This window comes from Microtus oregoni, unplaced genomic scaffold, assembly GCF_018167655.1.
Source record: "Microtus oregoni isolate MIOR12 unplaced genomic scaffold, Mior012 000050F_009, whole genome shotgun sequence".
Classification (NCBI taxonomy): Eukaryota; Metazoa; Chordata; class Mammalia; order Rodentia; family Cricetidae; genus Microtus; species Microtus oregoni.
Window position 1 is genome coordinate 411,887 of NW_024543233.1, and position 14,150 is coordinate 426,036.

Sequence of the window (14,150 nt, forward strand, 5' to 3'; positions counted from 1 at the left end):
TGATGAAAACTGGGGGGGGGGGGGCAGAGGAATTTCCTGAAAGGGATAAACAAGCACATTTTCTTTTTCATTTCATTTCCTCTAATTCATCGCTACAAATAATTCTTAAATGAAGCTACACTTTCATATCAAGAGTCTCATTGTTACAGCTTATTACCTGGAATTAGAGTAAGCTTCTTTCATGGGAAAATACACACACACACACACAAGAGTAGAGGTTGAGACACAGACACACACACACACACACAAGAGTAGAGGTTGAGACACAGACACAGACACACACACACAAGAGTAGAGGTTGAGACACACACACACACAAGAGTAGAGGTTGAGACACAGACACACACACAGACACACACACACACACACACACACACACACACACACACACACACACGTAGAGGTTGATCCCCAGACAAAGAGAAGAGAGATGTAAAACTTGGAGAATGCCCAAAGGAAAGCTACAGTAAGAGTTGAAAGGTTAAAAACTAAAATATTCTCGAATCTTATCACCTTAACTACTGTCTTTTTTCAGTCACTCTATCATAGTCTCACCTAGCCTCATTCCACCGCCACCTTTCCCCAGTCAATTGTCTGTGCACCCACTTGACACTCACTTCTATTGGCTAAGGCAGATACCCTCATAACTATGTACCAGTAAGCATTAGATTATATCTGAACCAATATGAGCATGAATATAAACATGAGAAGATGCATATCTTTATGAGAAGACTGGATTGGAAAGAGGGTATATTTGCATAAATATGTATGCATCATCATCTGTGAGTGTGTACATACTTGCATGAATTGGAGCCTGAGAATGGCTCTGTGGCATTGTATCAGTGTGTCACTGAATGTGAAGATGAGAGAATGTCTGTGCTATCCACCGATAATTTGGACAGGTGGGGATCATGAGCATAAGGCAGACTTTCTATAGACACCTTAGGCAGAATCTATGACATTGTGCCAGTGTCTAACTATGAGAGGATGTCTGTGCTATCCACTGATAAGTTGCACAGGTGGGGATCATGAGTATAAGACAGACTTACTGTGTACACCTTAGGCAGAATCTCAGGAGAATCTATCCCAAGGCTAGGGGAAATTCTAAGAATGAGCCAGACATCTGTGCTCAATTAGAAAAATCTTCAGTAGAGGCCAGGGTGGGTAACCATAGATGAAGGTAGAGGAAAAAGTTGTTTCTATATCTTCCTCACTTGGGTCTAGAATCACAGTAGCTACGTATAACAGGAAAAAACAGCACTCAATTTAATACATTTTCTACCAAATTTAAAGAAAAACAGAAAAAATTGAGTTGGGATTTGTGCTCTCCAAGGTGTGGTGATGATTGTAATGGATGCGTGTGGGTGCATAAGTTTATATCTATCTGTCAAGCGATTTTTTGGCTAACTCTGTCTTCAGGCTTCGACTCAAGACCACAAAGTTATTGTTGTTTATAAAGCTGGCTTCTCTGTTGTCTCTTAACTGTTCAAGACTTCCCCACCATCATATGTATATATGTGGTGTCAAATGCCTGCCATCTTAGTAATTGGTAGGAAAGAGGATCAGGAGTTCAAGGTCTTTCTTGGCTCATGGTGAGTCTGAGTATACCCTAGGCTACATGAGAATGTGTCTCAAAAAAAATCACAGAAAACCAAACACAGGCAAGGGCATGTTAGCACGTGCCTGTAATCGCAGCATTTGGGAGCAGTAGGTGGGAGAATCACTGCAAGTTTGAGTGCCAGATCTATATAGTGAGTTCTGGACCAGCTAGGACTACATAGCAAGATTGTGTCTCAAAATAAGAGGAGAGAACATGATTCTAAAACAAAACCAAAAATTCAGAATAATTCTGCAAATGGCTTCTGTGGGTGTCTGAGTAAGAGTATTTTAATTCCATTTCTACTAAAACTGCTTTCTAAGGCTCATCTGAACCCTTGTTTTTTCCTTCCAAGGTTTCATCGATTTCTCTGGCTCTGCACTCATGTAGTATTAATGGGATCCCGTGCTGGACGATATTTTCTGTTGTCTCTCTGATTTAAGAGCAAGTTTTGCAAACAGAAATTCCAATTATTTCTGTGCTCACCTTTCTGTTTTGAGAGTGTTTTGTCCCAAGTCTTTTAGTTGCCAGTGTCTGAGCTAAATCACTACTTTGAGAATACCCTGAAAGATGATGGATGATTCAGATCACTCTCAGGTTGATAAGAATCATGTCTGTCACTACTGGACGAAGGAACCTATTACATAAACTTAAAACATGTAAGGAGAGAATAGGAAACAAGAATTGTTGAAGTTAAAGGAGTTATGTTGGAAGATGAAAATCTGGTGATATCTCTTATGTTCATGAGCATTTGGTGCATTGAGATCATGCCTTTGTTTTTTGTGTTACCTGAAGATGGGAGAACCATTAATAAACTGTAGCATCAGGTATTTGGGCTAAAGAATCCTTCATTCACTTAAGAGGCACTGAACACTCACTTTGTTTATTGGACATTGTGGCAGGAGGAGTTACAAGAAATAAGGGGCAGTCTTTGCTAAGCAGGGCTTCGAGATTAGTAGGGAAGACAGACATGATAGAAATTTGCACAGGATGCTTGGAAGGCCAGAGTTTAGGTCAGGGAAAAGATATCATTGGGTTCAGAACTGAGAATTGGAGATGATCTGTAATCAAAGAAGGGTCAAACTGGAAAGACTCCATGAAGAAAGAACTGACAGGGCTTGATGAATGACGGTTTTAGATGGTGGAGAGAGTTAAAGAAGGATGTTTGAGTCAGAGATGTCTTAAAAAATGGAGGCACTGAAGACAGAAATAAGGAAGTTAGGAAGAGGCAACATGAAATTATGGGTTATTCAATGTTCGTTCCTCAAACATTTGCTGACCACCTATTAGGTGCCAGGTACCAGAAAAGGTGTTGATGTAGCAGTGATAAACACAGCTTAACCTCAGCCCTGGCGGAACGAGGAGAGACAGACAATTAAGAACATGGTTGGTATGTAAATGAATTTTTAAAAAATTAAAAAAAATCACAGTTATAAGACAGTGCAAGAATGAGAGGTTATGTGAATCTTGGAGGAGAAGTAGGCCAGACTTTGGTTGATTTTGGACCTCCTTATTGGGGACTGGGGTCAAAGCGAGGCAATGAGGATGTTCTGGTTAAGAGAACAGAATGTGTTTAAACATCTGACAGGTGGAACCCATGAAATGTTAGAAGACTTAAAAGGGCAAGGATTCTAGAAGGAACTGAAATTCAAGTTTTTCCAGTGGCTGAGAAATTATGGCTAGAGGAGTAGATTTAATTGGCTTCATAATGGAGGTACAGCTGTGCGAAAGAGAGCTGAGAGGGGGTCAAGGGTTGGCTTTCGCAGTACACTTATGCCGAAATTATATATGAAGGAAGAACAGATGAAAGAGAAAGAAAAGATTGCAGCCAAAAGATTGGCAGTTATGAGGGGCAGTGAAAGTAGATTGGGATCCCGAGGCTTTTAGGAGAGCAGAGTTGGCTTCTGCTCACTCTGATGAGTGTTATCGAGTGCTATATTTAGACTTTTTTAGAAGGTCTAAGTAAAAGTTACCTATTTAAGCTAAATATTTAATTCTGGTATACATCCAAAGAGGAAGGGAAGCATGCAGAATGGTTTGAGTAACATTCCTGGTCATGACTGAAGTGGCGGGATGGGTCTGTGCTCAATGTTTGCAGAGACATCTGAAGAAAACATGTGTGTGTGGGGGGGCAGGGGTGACACCTGGCTTGAGAGCCTGGCCATTTTCTAACAAACCTTAAGTCGAGTACCACACATCTAGTGCATCATCTGCATCTCATTGTAGGACATAGCTTATGTCTATACAACAGCAAATAAATGGTGGGGGAAAGAAGAAACTCTGGCATAAGGGTGTGGGCTTCAGTTTGTCGACCAGATGGTGTGTTCTGTTGTTGAAAGGCCATATGTAATTGATATAGAAAGTGACAGACTAAAGCCAAAGCACAGTAAGTATTTCTAAGATAAACACTTGGGAGGAACAAAGAAGAAGGTAGAATACGCCCTGAAAACCATATTAACATTCTGGCTTCTGGTTTTTGAGAGAACAGGTAATATCCATGTATGGATAGGATGCAAAGAAGAAAGAAAGAAATGAAAATTAAAAAGAAAAAGGATGCTGAGGATGGGCATCATAGCACTGATATTTATTTTGCTTGTGGAGCCCGGTTCTCACTCTGCTGGCTGGAGTTCATGGTGATCTTCCTGCCTCAGCCTCTTGAGTGTTGTGATGATCGATTATTTTGTAAATTGACCTTCCCCTACTACACTGAGGTTTGAACATAGGACCCCATACATGTTAAGCAAGTGCTGTATCACTGAGTTTTATTCCTAGTCCTCGGATGATGATGATTTTTGTTTGGTCCTTGTTCCTTATCCCCCCCATTTCCTACTCCCTGCCCTGATCTTCTCTGTTCCCACTCTTCTCTTGCTTTCCACAACTGAACTATGTGGCATGGGGATCCACTTTAGGGTTGATTGTTTTCCTTCTCACTCCCACTCCCCTGCCCCAAGCTTCAATTCCCCTATCAAAGCCCCAAAGTTCTAATGTTGCCTAGCATTAGACAATATTCTCCCTGTATCTTTTGGAAAGCTACATAGAGTGCAGGACTTTGATGGCAATACTAGATGTCTTAATAGAATGAACAGAAAATCTGGACCCCTTTCCAGGTCTTAAGGCTGTGTCAAGTCAGTGTATGCAAGCGCTCATGTGTGTGTGAGTGCATGCGCCTCCATGGACCAGAGCTGGGCAGCTGGAGGACGGCTCCCTAATGAAGAGTTGTTTCTTGTTTACTGTAGGACTGAATTTATTGAGGTAGTCAATAAGAAAGAAGAATCTTACCTTAAGTAACCTGTGTCTAAGGAAGTGAGAATTAAAAAGAAAAAGCAGTGATTATTTAGGTGAGTCAGAGAGGGTATTTTGAAAAATGGGATGCAGTCTGAAAGAAGAATGGCCTGTGCCTGGCGTCCTGGATAGAAAATCATGTTCTTTAGGAAAGGGAACTAAGAGCACAAAGAGGCCAAGTCTATACAAAACAAATGAAATGGAATTCGGGTGAAAATGGAATCAGCGTAGACTGCCGATTTAGCTAACACAGGCCTCTTACAATCTCAATTATGGAAGACAGCCAAATCGTCCCTTCTTCTTGTGCTGTTTAGACACATGTGCAATTTTGTGAGAGCTAGAATGTCATTAGAAGGTGAAGAGGGCCTCAGAGTTTCCTAACTAAAATGGCTTCTCACCCTCACAAAAGGGAAGCGCAAAGAGACTCAGAGGTAACCTCCTGCAGCAGGAAATGGGAACTTCATCCTGCTCTCTCTGCCAACCTCCTGTCTCTGTTTCCTCCCAGCAGATATCTCCATTCCAATCTCCCCTGCCACTTTGGCTCCCTCGCTGTCATGGCTCGACTGTTTGGAGAAAGTTGTACTAGTTGGACTTAGACAGAGGGAACCTAGCCCACTCATTAAATGGGATACATAGAAAGGAGCAAAACAAAGCGATTCTTCAAAACCCAATTACAATAACAAAGAGACATGTTTATTTTGACATGAAAAGAGTTTGTGTATGTACACACACACACACACACACACACACACACACACACACAAATCAACTTTGTTTACTCAGACATGGTATAGACAAGACCAATATAGACATGGCCAAATCACTCCAAGTCATTCAGACCTAGAGTGGCCCAGAAATGTTAGTTCTAAATGATTTGTGAGCGCTGGGCATTTGGGAAGGGGTGAGGAGAGAGGCTGCATAATTGCTTCAGTTCGCTGCTTCCCTTCGCATATGTCCATTATTGAGGATCAATTCCAACTTGAAAGGAATCTTTAATTCCTTACAAATAAATAGGAAGTAAGTCAATGTTCAGTGTTCCCCCTCCCTAAATTATGTCTCATAATATAAGAAAACAGTGGCAAGAAGCCATCAACAGATGGTGTTTTCATTAGTCAAAGATTTATTTTTCAAAGCATTTTTCATATTAATGAAGCAAGGTTGAAATTAGAGTCATCTTGTCAGCTCTGGAACTGTGCTGCTAGAACGGACTGGCATTCTGCAAATTGCTATGGGGCTAGAGCAAACCAACCATTTGCCATAATTTTGTGATGGTAACCCAAGGCCTGTAGTCTAACCAGACCCTAAATTATGTGTTCAGCCCTAATTTTTGTTTTCCGTAGCTTTATACAAGCCATGACTCTCAGTCCAGGGCCATAAATGAGGAACGCACAGCAGGGATCGCCATCCTGCTCTGCAGTATGAATTATTTATGATATATCAATTTTAGGCCAGTGTTACAACAGGTCTCATGTACTTGTTAAAAAAAATTCTCCCAGTAGAATCACATGTTTGAATGGAAACATATTGCAGTGGGAAACAAAGAATTTTAAATCTTTTTTTTTCTTCTCTGGGTTTATCAATCAAATGGGCTATTTATCAAATAGGTCAATATAATGATTTTTGATACGTGGGATTTCCATTGATCTGGGACTGTGAACTACTCTTCAAGAGGAAATGTTTGACTGGTTGGCTCCATTAGTAATTTCCCCTTTCTGGTTTACACTAGACTCTTTGATCAAACTGAAATCTATTCTATTCCCTCTATGGCCGAACTTCGGGAGAGAAATCTAGGCTTGCAGCCAGCTGATGTACTCTAACCCTGAATGCTTTAGTATCTACTTCCAAAGCCCTACTGAAACTCCTTTTACAAAGGTTACTTGTGACTTCTGATTCCCCAATCTAGCCCACCCCCACCTTTAAAAATAAATTCTCACATTTCTCTTGGTGTTTGCTCGTTTGACAGTGATGAATCTTTTCCTGAAACATGTTTCTCCTGATTATCCTCTGAGCTTGGCCCAGACCTGCATTTGCAACTGCCTTGAATATTGTGGTATCTTCATAACCACTGTCCCTGCCTCCCAGGCTTTCCTGTTTTGCTCTGTTCCCCATATTGCTGCTAGGTTAATATCCTAAATGTAGCCACGATTATGTCATTTCCTTATTCAACAGCCCTGTGTAAACCCCAGTACTAAAACAAATAGGTATAAACCCATTTGTACATTCAAGACCCTCAAAGCAGGACTTTATTCCACTCCCCCAGATGGGCCCTCATTATGTAGCATTGGTTGTCCTGGAATTTGCTCTATAGCCCTGGCTAGCCTGGAACACACAGAGATCTGCATTCTTTGTTTTCCAATTGCTTGGACTAATGGTGTGTACAACCACACCCAGCAAAACAGGGATGATCTCCATTTTCATCCTTGTACCCTGTGTTCTAGTCAAACTAAACTGTTTATTGGTCCCTGACAATATTATTTTTTCTTGAGAAAAAGAGTCTTAGTATATTGTTCAGTACATAGTAACTGAACAGCAGCTCAAACTCCTAAGTTCAACTCTCCACCCTGCCTCGGCTATCTGAGTAGCTTTGGCTACAGATGTATGCTGCCACTCTGGTTGCTTTATTTTGATTTTTCCTCATCGTATTCCTTATGCCTGAAATGCCCCGTCTTCCGCCACCTCTGTCTGTTAAAATCCCGCCTATCCTTCAAGATTCATCACTGTACCCTGACCACAGTAGATGCTCAATATGTCTTTGTTGTGGTAAATCTCTGAACTGTCATTTCTTCTTTTTCCCTTTGACACCTAATTTATTTAGTGATGATGTCTAATTCAGTGATTGCTGCCTTTCCCTTGTCCTTTTCCCCACTTCTTCCTATTAAGAACACAGATTTAGATAATAGCAGAATTAAAGAAAGCTGAGAGAGACCCCTCAAGAAATAAAGAAGGAAAGCAGAGGTAGCATAAGTGACTTCCATGGAACTAAAGCTAAGGAAACCAAGAAAGATGTACTGTGGCCTTTCTGTTGTTATGATAAAGCACCAAGACCAAAGCAAACTTACAGAAGAAAGAGTTTCTTTTGGTTTACAGTTCCAGAGGGGTAACTGTCCATTATGGTGGAGAAGCATGGAAGCAAGCAGTGGGCATAACGACAGGAGTAGGAAGCTGAGATATGATTCTTTCATCTGTTGAAAAGAAGCAAAGAAAATGAACTAGACGTGGGGCAGGGCTATGAACTTTCAGAGCCCACCCCCCAATAATACACTTCTTTCATCAAGACTGCACTTCCTATACCCTACAAACAGCACCAAAGTATTCAAATCCCTGAGTCTATGGAGACTATTTCACATTTCAGCCATCATATTCTGACATGAAGGGAAACCAGAGTAAAGCTGGTCCTCAAAATTCCGTCTGAGAACAAGTGAAATCAGATTAGGCAGCCTAGCTATACATACATCTTTATGAATATATCCTTTGTGACACATTCAGAAAACAGTGCCAAGGTTTTTAATGAGTCACAGCTACTTCCTAGACAGAAAAAGATCCAAGAACACGAGCACCCTCTCTTTGTCTACATCCCTTTACTCTTCAGTGTCCTTCTCATCCTCTCTTTCAATAGCATGAACTTTGAACAGCTATAAATCATAGCCACCATGGAGACAGCAACGAAACAATGAGCATGACCCAGGGAAAGAATACTACCAGAATGAGGGTCAGGAAATTGGGGTATTATATTTGGGACAGATTTGATGGAGTATTGAGATGGTGTATAAAGGAGTAGTATATACTGAGACTGGTTCTGGGGGGGAAGCAGCTATCAAAGCTAAAATTTGGAGCTAGGGAAGAATGAACGTCCAAGCTCAATACAGAGAGACATAATAGTTTAGTTTTCACACAATGGATGGAAGATAGTAGCTTGCTCAACTGGAAATATGTTAGAGTTTAAGTACTGGTACTACTGTGTTATGTTCAAAATATCTGCAAGGTGAATCTCACATGAACCTACATAGAGCTGTGTACCAGTGAGTGAGGGTAAACAGTAGATACTTTCCAGACAGAATCAGGCTTTGTGTCTTAAACTCTTTGTGTCTATGGAAAGAAAACTGTGAGATAAAAACGTTTGATTTTGGTGACTGTCACATTTAAAGCACACCATAGTTTTCTTGAAGAGGCCTCCCAATAAGTACATAATGTTAAAAACAAAAATGCCAAACATTATAGAATCTTGATTCAACACCGTGTACTGATTAGAAATCCAGTTTTCAGTCCTAGCTTTGCTACACCCTTGGTTTATAGCTATGAAACACTTTACCCTCATCCACTTTTTCCTCATTAAAATGCTACCATATCCTTCTTTGTGAGAGTGCTATAGTACCAATACATACGAAATTGTCTGGCAAGAAGCAATCATTCATTCAATTATGAGGCCAGGGAAACAATTCAGTTGGTAAACTGCTTGCTGTGCAAACATGAAGACTTGAATATGATCCCCAGGACCCATGGAGAAAATCTGGGTAGGGTGGTGTGGACTTGTAACCCCAGTGCTGAGGAGGCAGAGACCGGCAGATTTCTGGGGTTCCCTGACTAGCCAGCCTGATTGGTGAGCACCAGGAAAATGAGTCTTCTTTCTTAAAAGGCAACATGGATGGCCCCTGATGAACAAAATCCCAAGTTGGCCCATGGTCTTCACAAGCGTGTACACAACACATGTATGTGCCCTCGCACACAAGCATGCACCTCTCCTGCACACACACACACACACACACACACACACACACACAAATTATAGTTTTCTTAGTCTATGAATAAAATGGTGATATCACCACCTTATTTTCTTATGTTAACTGGACCTGATTAGAGAGAAAAAGGAAATGGCTATGAAATGGTTTGAAAAGTTAAAGATAATATAAAATTATAAAAACTATAGGTTGCCTTAATGTCAGTGAATTCCTACAGTAGCCTACAAAGTCATGAATTCTACCTCCTCCCCAATCAGGGAACATTTACAATTCTTAGTCTGTAGCAGACCTGGTAATCTGGAAGATATGAATCTACTGAGCTGGTGGTGTGTTGCTCAGTAGTACAGCACTTTCTTAGCATGTGTAAGGCCTGCAGTTCTATATCCATGGAGAAGTGCACGCCTACAGTCCTAGGACTTTATGGGCTGATGCAGGAGAGTCATTGTAAGTATGAAGCAAACATGGGTTATAGAGTGAGGCTCTGTCTCACCTTCATGACCCCCCCCCCTCAAAGAGGCAGGGAACTCTGTCTTTTGGCTTATTGATTTTCATATTACATTGGTTCTCAAGTTCATTGTTCTTTTTTCCCCTTTCTCCTGTTTCCCGCTGGCTTCATACCCTCTGTGATGGCAGCAAACTCTGGAGATGAACCTCACCAACCTGGTTAAGCGCAACAGCGAACTAGAAAATCAAATGGCCAAACTAATACAGATCTGCCAGCAGGTTGAGGTAGGTAACGGTAATATTTGTAATTCTTTCGTTGGATCTGAACTGGATCGTCTTTGGAGGAACTTCAATTTTGCCAGCCTGTAGCCCAGTCATTTGGGGCCAAGGACTGGTAGTATAGATGATCTCATGCCTTTAGGAATTTTATTCAAAGAAAGGTCACTGATATGGATGATTTTTAGAACTAGGTGATGGTGATGGTTTATGGGGAACAACAGATGAAGAGTAACTCCCTTCTTTCCACACAGTTGATGGTACAAGAATCATATAGAAAGTGATTCCTCATCAAAATGGATGTTATCACTTAAAAAATCAATCATTACTGGTCAATTTGGGATCATGAATCCTTAGGATGGGGCTATGTTCATTCAATACGACGTTCTGATCATCACTGCTTCCTCCCTTTCTAGCTTATTTTTTCTTCATCCCACAGCCCTGGGCCTAGCTATATCCTCACTCATTATCTTTTCACTTATTTTTGATTCCCCTACCTAGTCTTTTTGTAGTCAACAAATAATGCCTATGATTAAATTGTCTGTGAATTATGAACTGTGTAATTCTGTATAAGTATGAGGTTTATAACTATTATCAGCATTGAATATTAAAAGTGCTTAGAAGGGGAGTTCAGTGTTCCTTGGCACAGTAGAATAAAAGAAAGGTGTTATTCTTTCTTCTTTCTCTTAAAAGCATATACAAAACTCCACATCTATCATTTTGCTTTGTGTGGGTTTATAGAATAACTGATAATAATACTTAAAATCTAAATACAGACCAATAAAATAGAGGATTTGTCATGGGCAGTGATTGGGTAATTTTTTCCTGATTCTATATAGAGTTTTATAATCCACTCTTAATCTTACTTGTATGACAGATAAGTATCAGAGATCATGTTTGTTTTGTTTTAAATGATAAAATAATTTTATCATGATCCCAGTCCGTGGTTCCTGTTTAAGACCAAAGAATATCTCCTAAGGCAATAAGTAATCCTACATCCCCCAACTGATTGATATTCTTAAAGTTTTTGGCTTCTTCTAGTATAGCGAACATACTTAAATGATGAACATATGCTAGTAATAAAATCCCTGCTGGGCACTAATCTAGGTAGAGTCCATGGGGTACTGGTTAAACTCACATGTGAAACTATAGAATGGGATGTTGTGGGTGTAGGGAGAAGCATAAAAAAAAAAGAGAAGAAGCATTGGAGTGTTGGAAAACTGAATTCCTGACTTGCCTCTTCTATGAAATAAGTGCTTGCATGAGGGTAAGTAGGTTAGGACCCTGACAGTGTCCTTACCTATAAAATGTCAGGTTGAACTGACACCACGCTTTTGGCTTCTTTTCCAGATTTCGCAAGTCATGGCTCTGTCAATGTCTTTTTATTTTGTTCTTTTTCTCTACGGTCTCACCCTTTCCGAGAAGGAAAAAACAAAGTAGAAAGTTATTATTTCTGAGTAGTTTTCAGCCAATCGGAATCCCTCTGCGTTCCATTTTTATCAATGCTTCTGATTATGCTGTCAGATTACAGTGTAAGAAATCTACAGTGTCGAGGGGACAAGAGAGGATTGTAAGCAGAAAATTGGATGAGGGATCCCTCAGTTTAGAATTTGCATGATTAACAGGGGAGTAACAGATAATAGTGAATAAAATATGATTAAAAAATAAAACTGTCCTTGCATTTGTTCTAATCAAAAGACTATTAAGTACAGAGAAAGTAATAAGGAAAAAAGCAAAGTTGTAGTTTATCCCTTTGCTCTTTCATGTTAGAATCTCTTTTCCTGATCCCTGGGAAATTTATCATCCTGGCCAGCCTCGCCTAAGCATAGCACACTTTCAACCTTTCATAGGCCATTCTGGAAACCAGTTCTTTTTATTACTTGCTCTGTTCTTTTGAAGTGGTAGCAGCAGGCCTCATAAAATAATCCACCATTGTGTTAGTAGGGGAAGATGCACTCTGGCCTTTGGATAACAGGTGAGTTTTCTTTCTTTGGGTGCTGGGGCAAATGCTAGGCAAGTGTTTTATACCAGGGAGCAATATCATAGCCCAAGAAGTGGGCTATGATGCAAAGTTCCAAAGTAGCTTTCTGAAGTTAGCACTCAGAAGTTAACCTGTGCCTTGAGGAAGAAGTGCTAGCACTACCATGCATAAATAAAGTAAGTGGAAATCCCATAGCGATCCAGCAAAGTAGCTATTTAAATAGCACCCTTAGGGATGCTTGTTAAATATCATTATGTGAGCCACTGTCTGCTCTGGCTACACAAAAGAGCAGCTTTTGCTACTAGCTTTTAATGTATGGCATCATGCTAGGTACAGGAAAATAGCTTAGGCATCCTATCTGCACACAGAATGGCTCACACACTGTAAAAATCCCCTCTGGTGTGGTTACACCTGTACAGGGGCTATAGATAATGGAATAGAAACATTAACTGGGAACCAACAAAGAGCAGTGAGACAATCTAAGAGTGTTGAACATGATTCTGTAGTTTAGGAGTTAATAATGTATAGTCCACTCAGTTTAGGATTCTCTCCTGAGTGAAGTTAGGAGGGTGGTAACGAAGTGGCAGCGAGTCTGGCAGGAGTTTGGGGAAAGGGTTTGTGGGTGAATGTAATTAAAATCTATTGTGTAAATTCTCAACACATTCATATTTTTTAAGATCTTGTCCTGAACAGGGCCCCTCTAGGATGGTTTCTGGAGTTCATGGCTGTTCTTTATGACATCATCTTTTTCTGAAAGCTTAAGAGATAGGCCCTCACCTTCCCCTTTAATAATAGGGTGCATGCAGGCTGTCTATTATACTCATTCAACACAGAGCTGTATGTCCAAAAGGCTTCAGGACAAGCCCCGGGATTAATAATGCAGTAAAGAAGGGACTTGAGAGTTCAACAACACTTGTAAGTACTTTATACAATGAAATAAATAGTAGGATAATGCTAATTATGAGAGCCAGACACTGAATGGTGTCTGGATTCCCCCCCCCCCCATTTTTATCTCATCTAGATTTGTCTGTAGAGAATGACTACTATATTCACAGTGTAATTCAAGCACTTCGCATTGGGCAGTGGTGGAAGATGCCAGCTACAACGCTTTGGCAAGAACAGGAATAGGTTATATTCCTGCCAAACCTGTTCCCCTTCCTTATTGTTTGGGAGTGTTTTTGTCACAGACCGACTTCTCATAAAGAGTCCATAAATACTGCCTCCCATTCTAGTTGTCCTCTGTTCTCTATTCTCCTCAGAAAGTAAACAAAGCTGGGCTCTTCCTATTATTACAGAGACAGACATTAAGATCACTGCAGGATTATTAGATGAATTCTGTGTATCTTACACTTGAGGCTCAGCTAGTAGAATCCCCAGAATAGGTGGTTGAAAATCATTTCATTTGGAGCTGGAGAACACAGGAAAGAGCTCAGTGCAGGCCCATAGCTCTCCTTTAATCTGGCTAAGGAAGGGCATGCTTTGACCTTGATACTCTGGCCACTTGAACTCTATATTTAGTTCTTTGTCCTGGCTCATCAAGCATCCTTTGTTTATTTTTTCCAAAGGAAATCTCTGTATAACGCATAGCTAAGGAAAAATGTATACCAACAGATGGTTGCTTCCTTTTGGCTTCCAAGACGCCACGGTTTTGTGAATAATAGGCATTCCTGAAAATTTGCCAGGGAAGGAAAATAGTTAACTACGTAGTAATCAGTGCGTCAACAGTGTTTCTTGAGCATACACTATGTACTCGGTGTGCTGAAAGGTTTAGAGAATACAAAAGAAGCATGTGACAGGCGGCTGATGATCTCCAGGAACTTATTGACTGGCTAGG

At 40.5% G+C, this 14,150-nt stretch overlaps 1 protein-coding gene across 1 annotated transcript in view; it reads left to right on the forward strand.

Annotated features, from left to right (window-relative positions):
* Positions 1-11,820, forward strand: part of LOC121436944 (probable E3 ubiquitin-protein ligase MID2) — a 31,203-nt gene extending 19,383 nt beyond the window's left edge. Inside the window, exons 3-4 of the mRNA XM_041636856.1 lie at positions 10,249-10,344; positions 11,686-11,820. Coding sequence (XP_041492790.1) covers positions 10,249-10,344; positions 11,686-11,775 — 186 coding nt within the window. The 3' untranslated portion in view covers positions 11,776-11,820. The remainder of the gene's footprint in view (positions 1-10,248; positions 10,345-11,685) is intronic.
* The last annotated feature ends 2,330 nt before the right edge of the window (positions 11,821-14,150 follow it).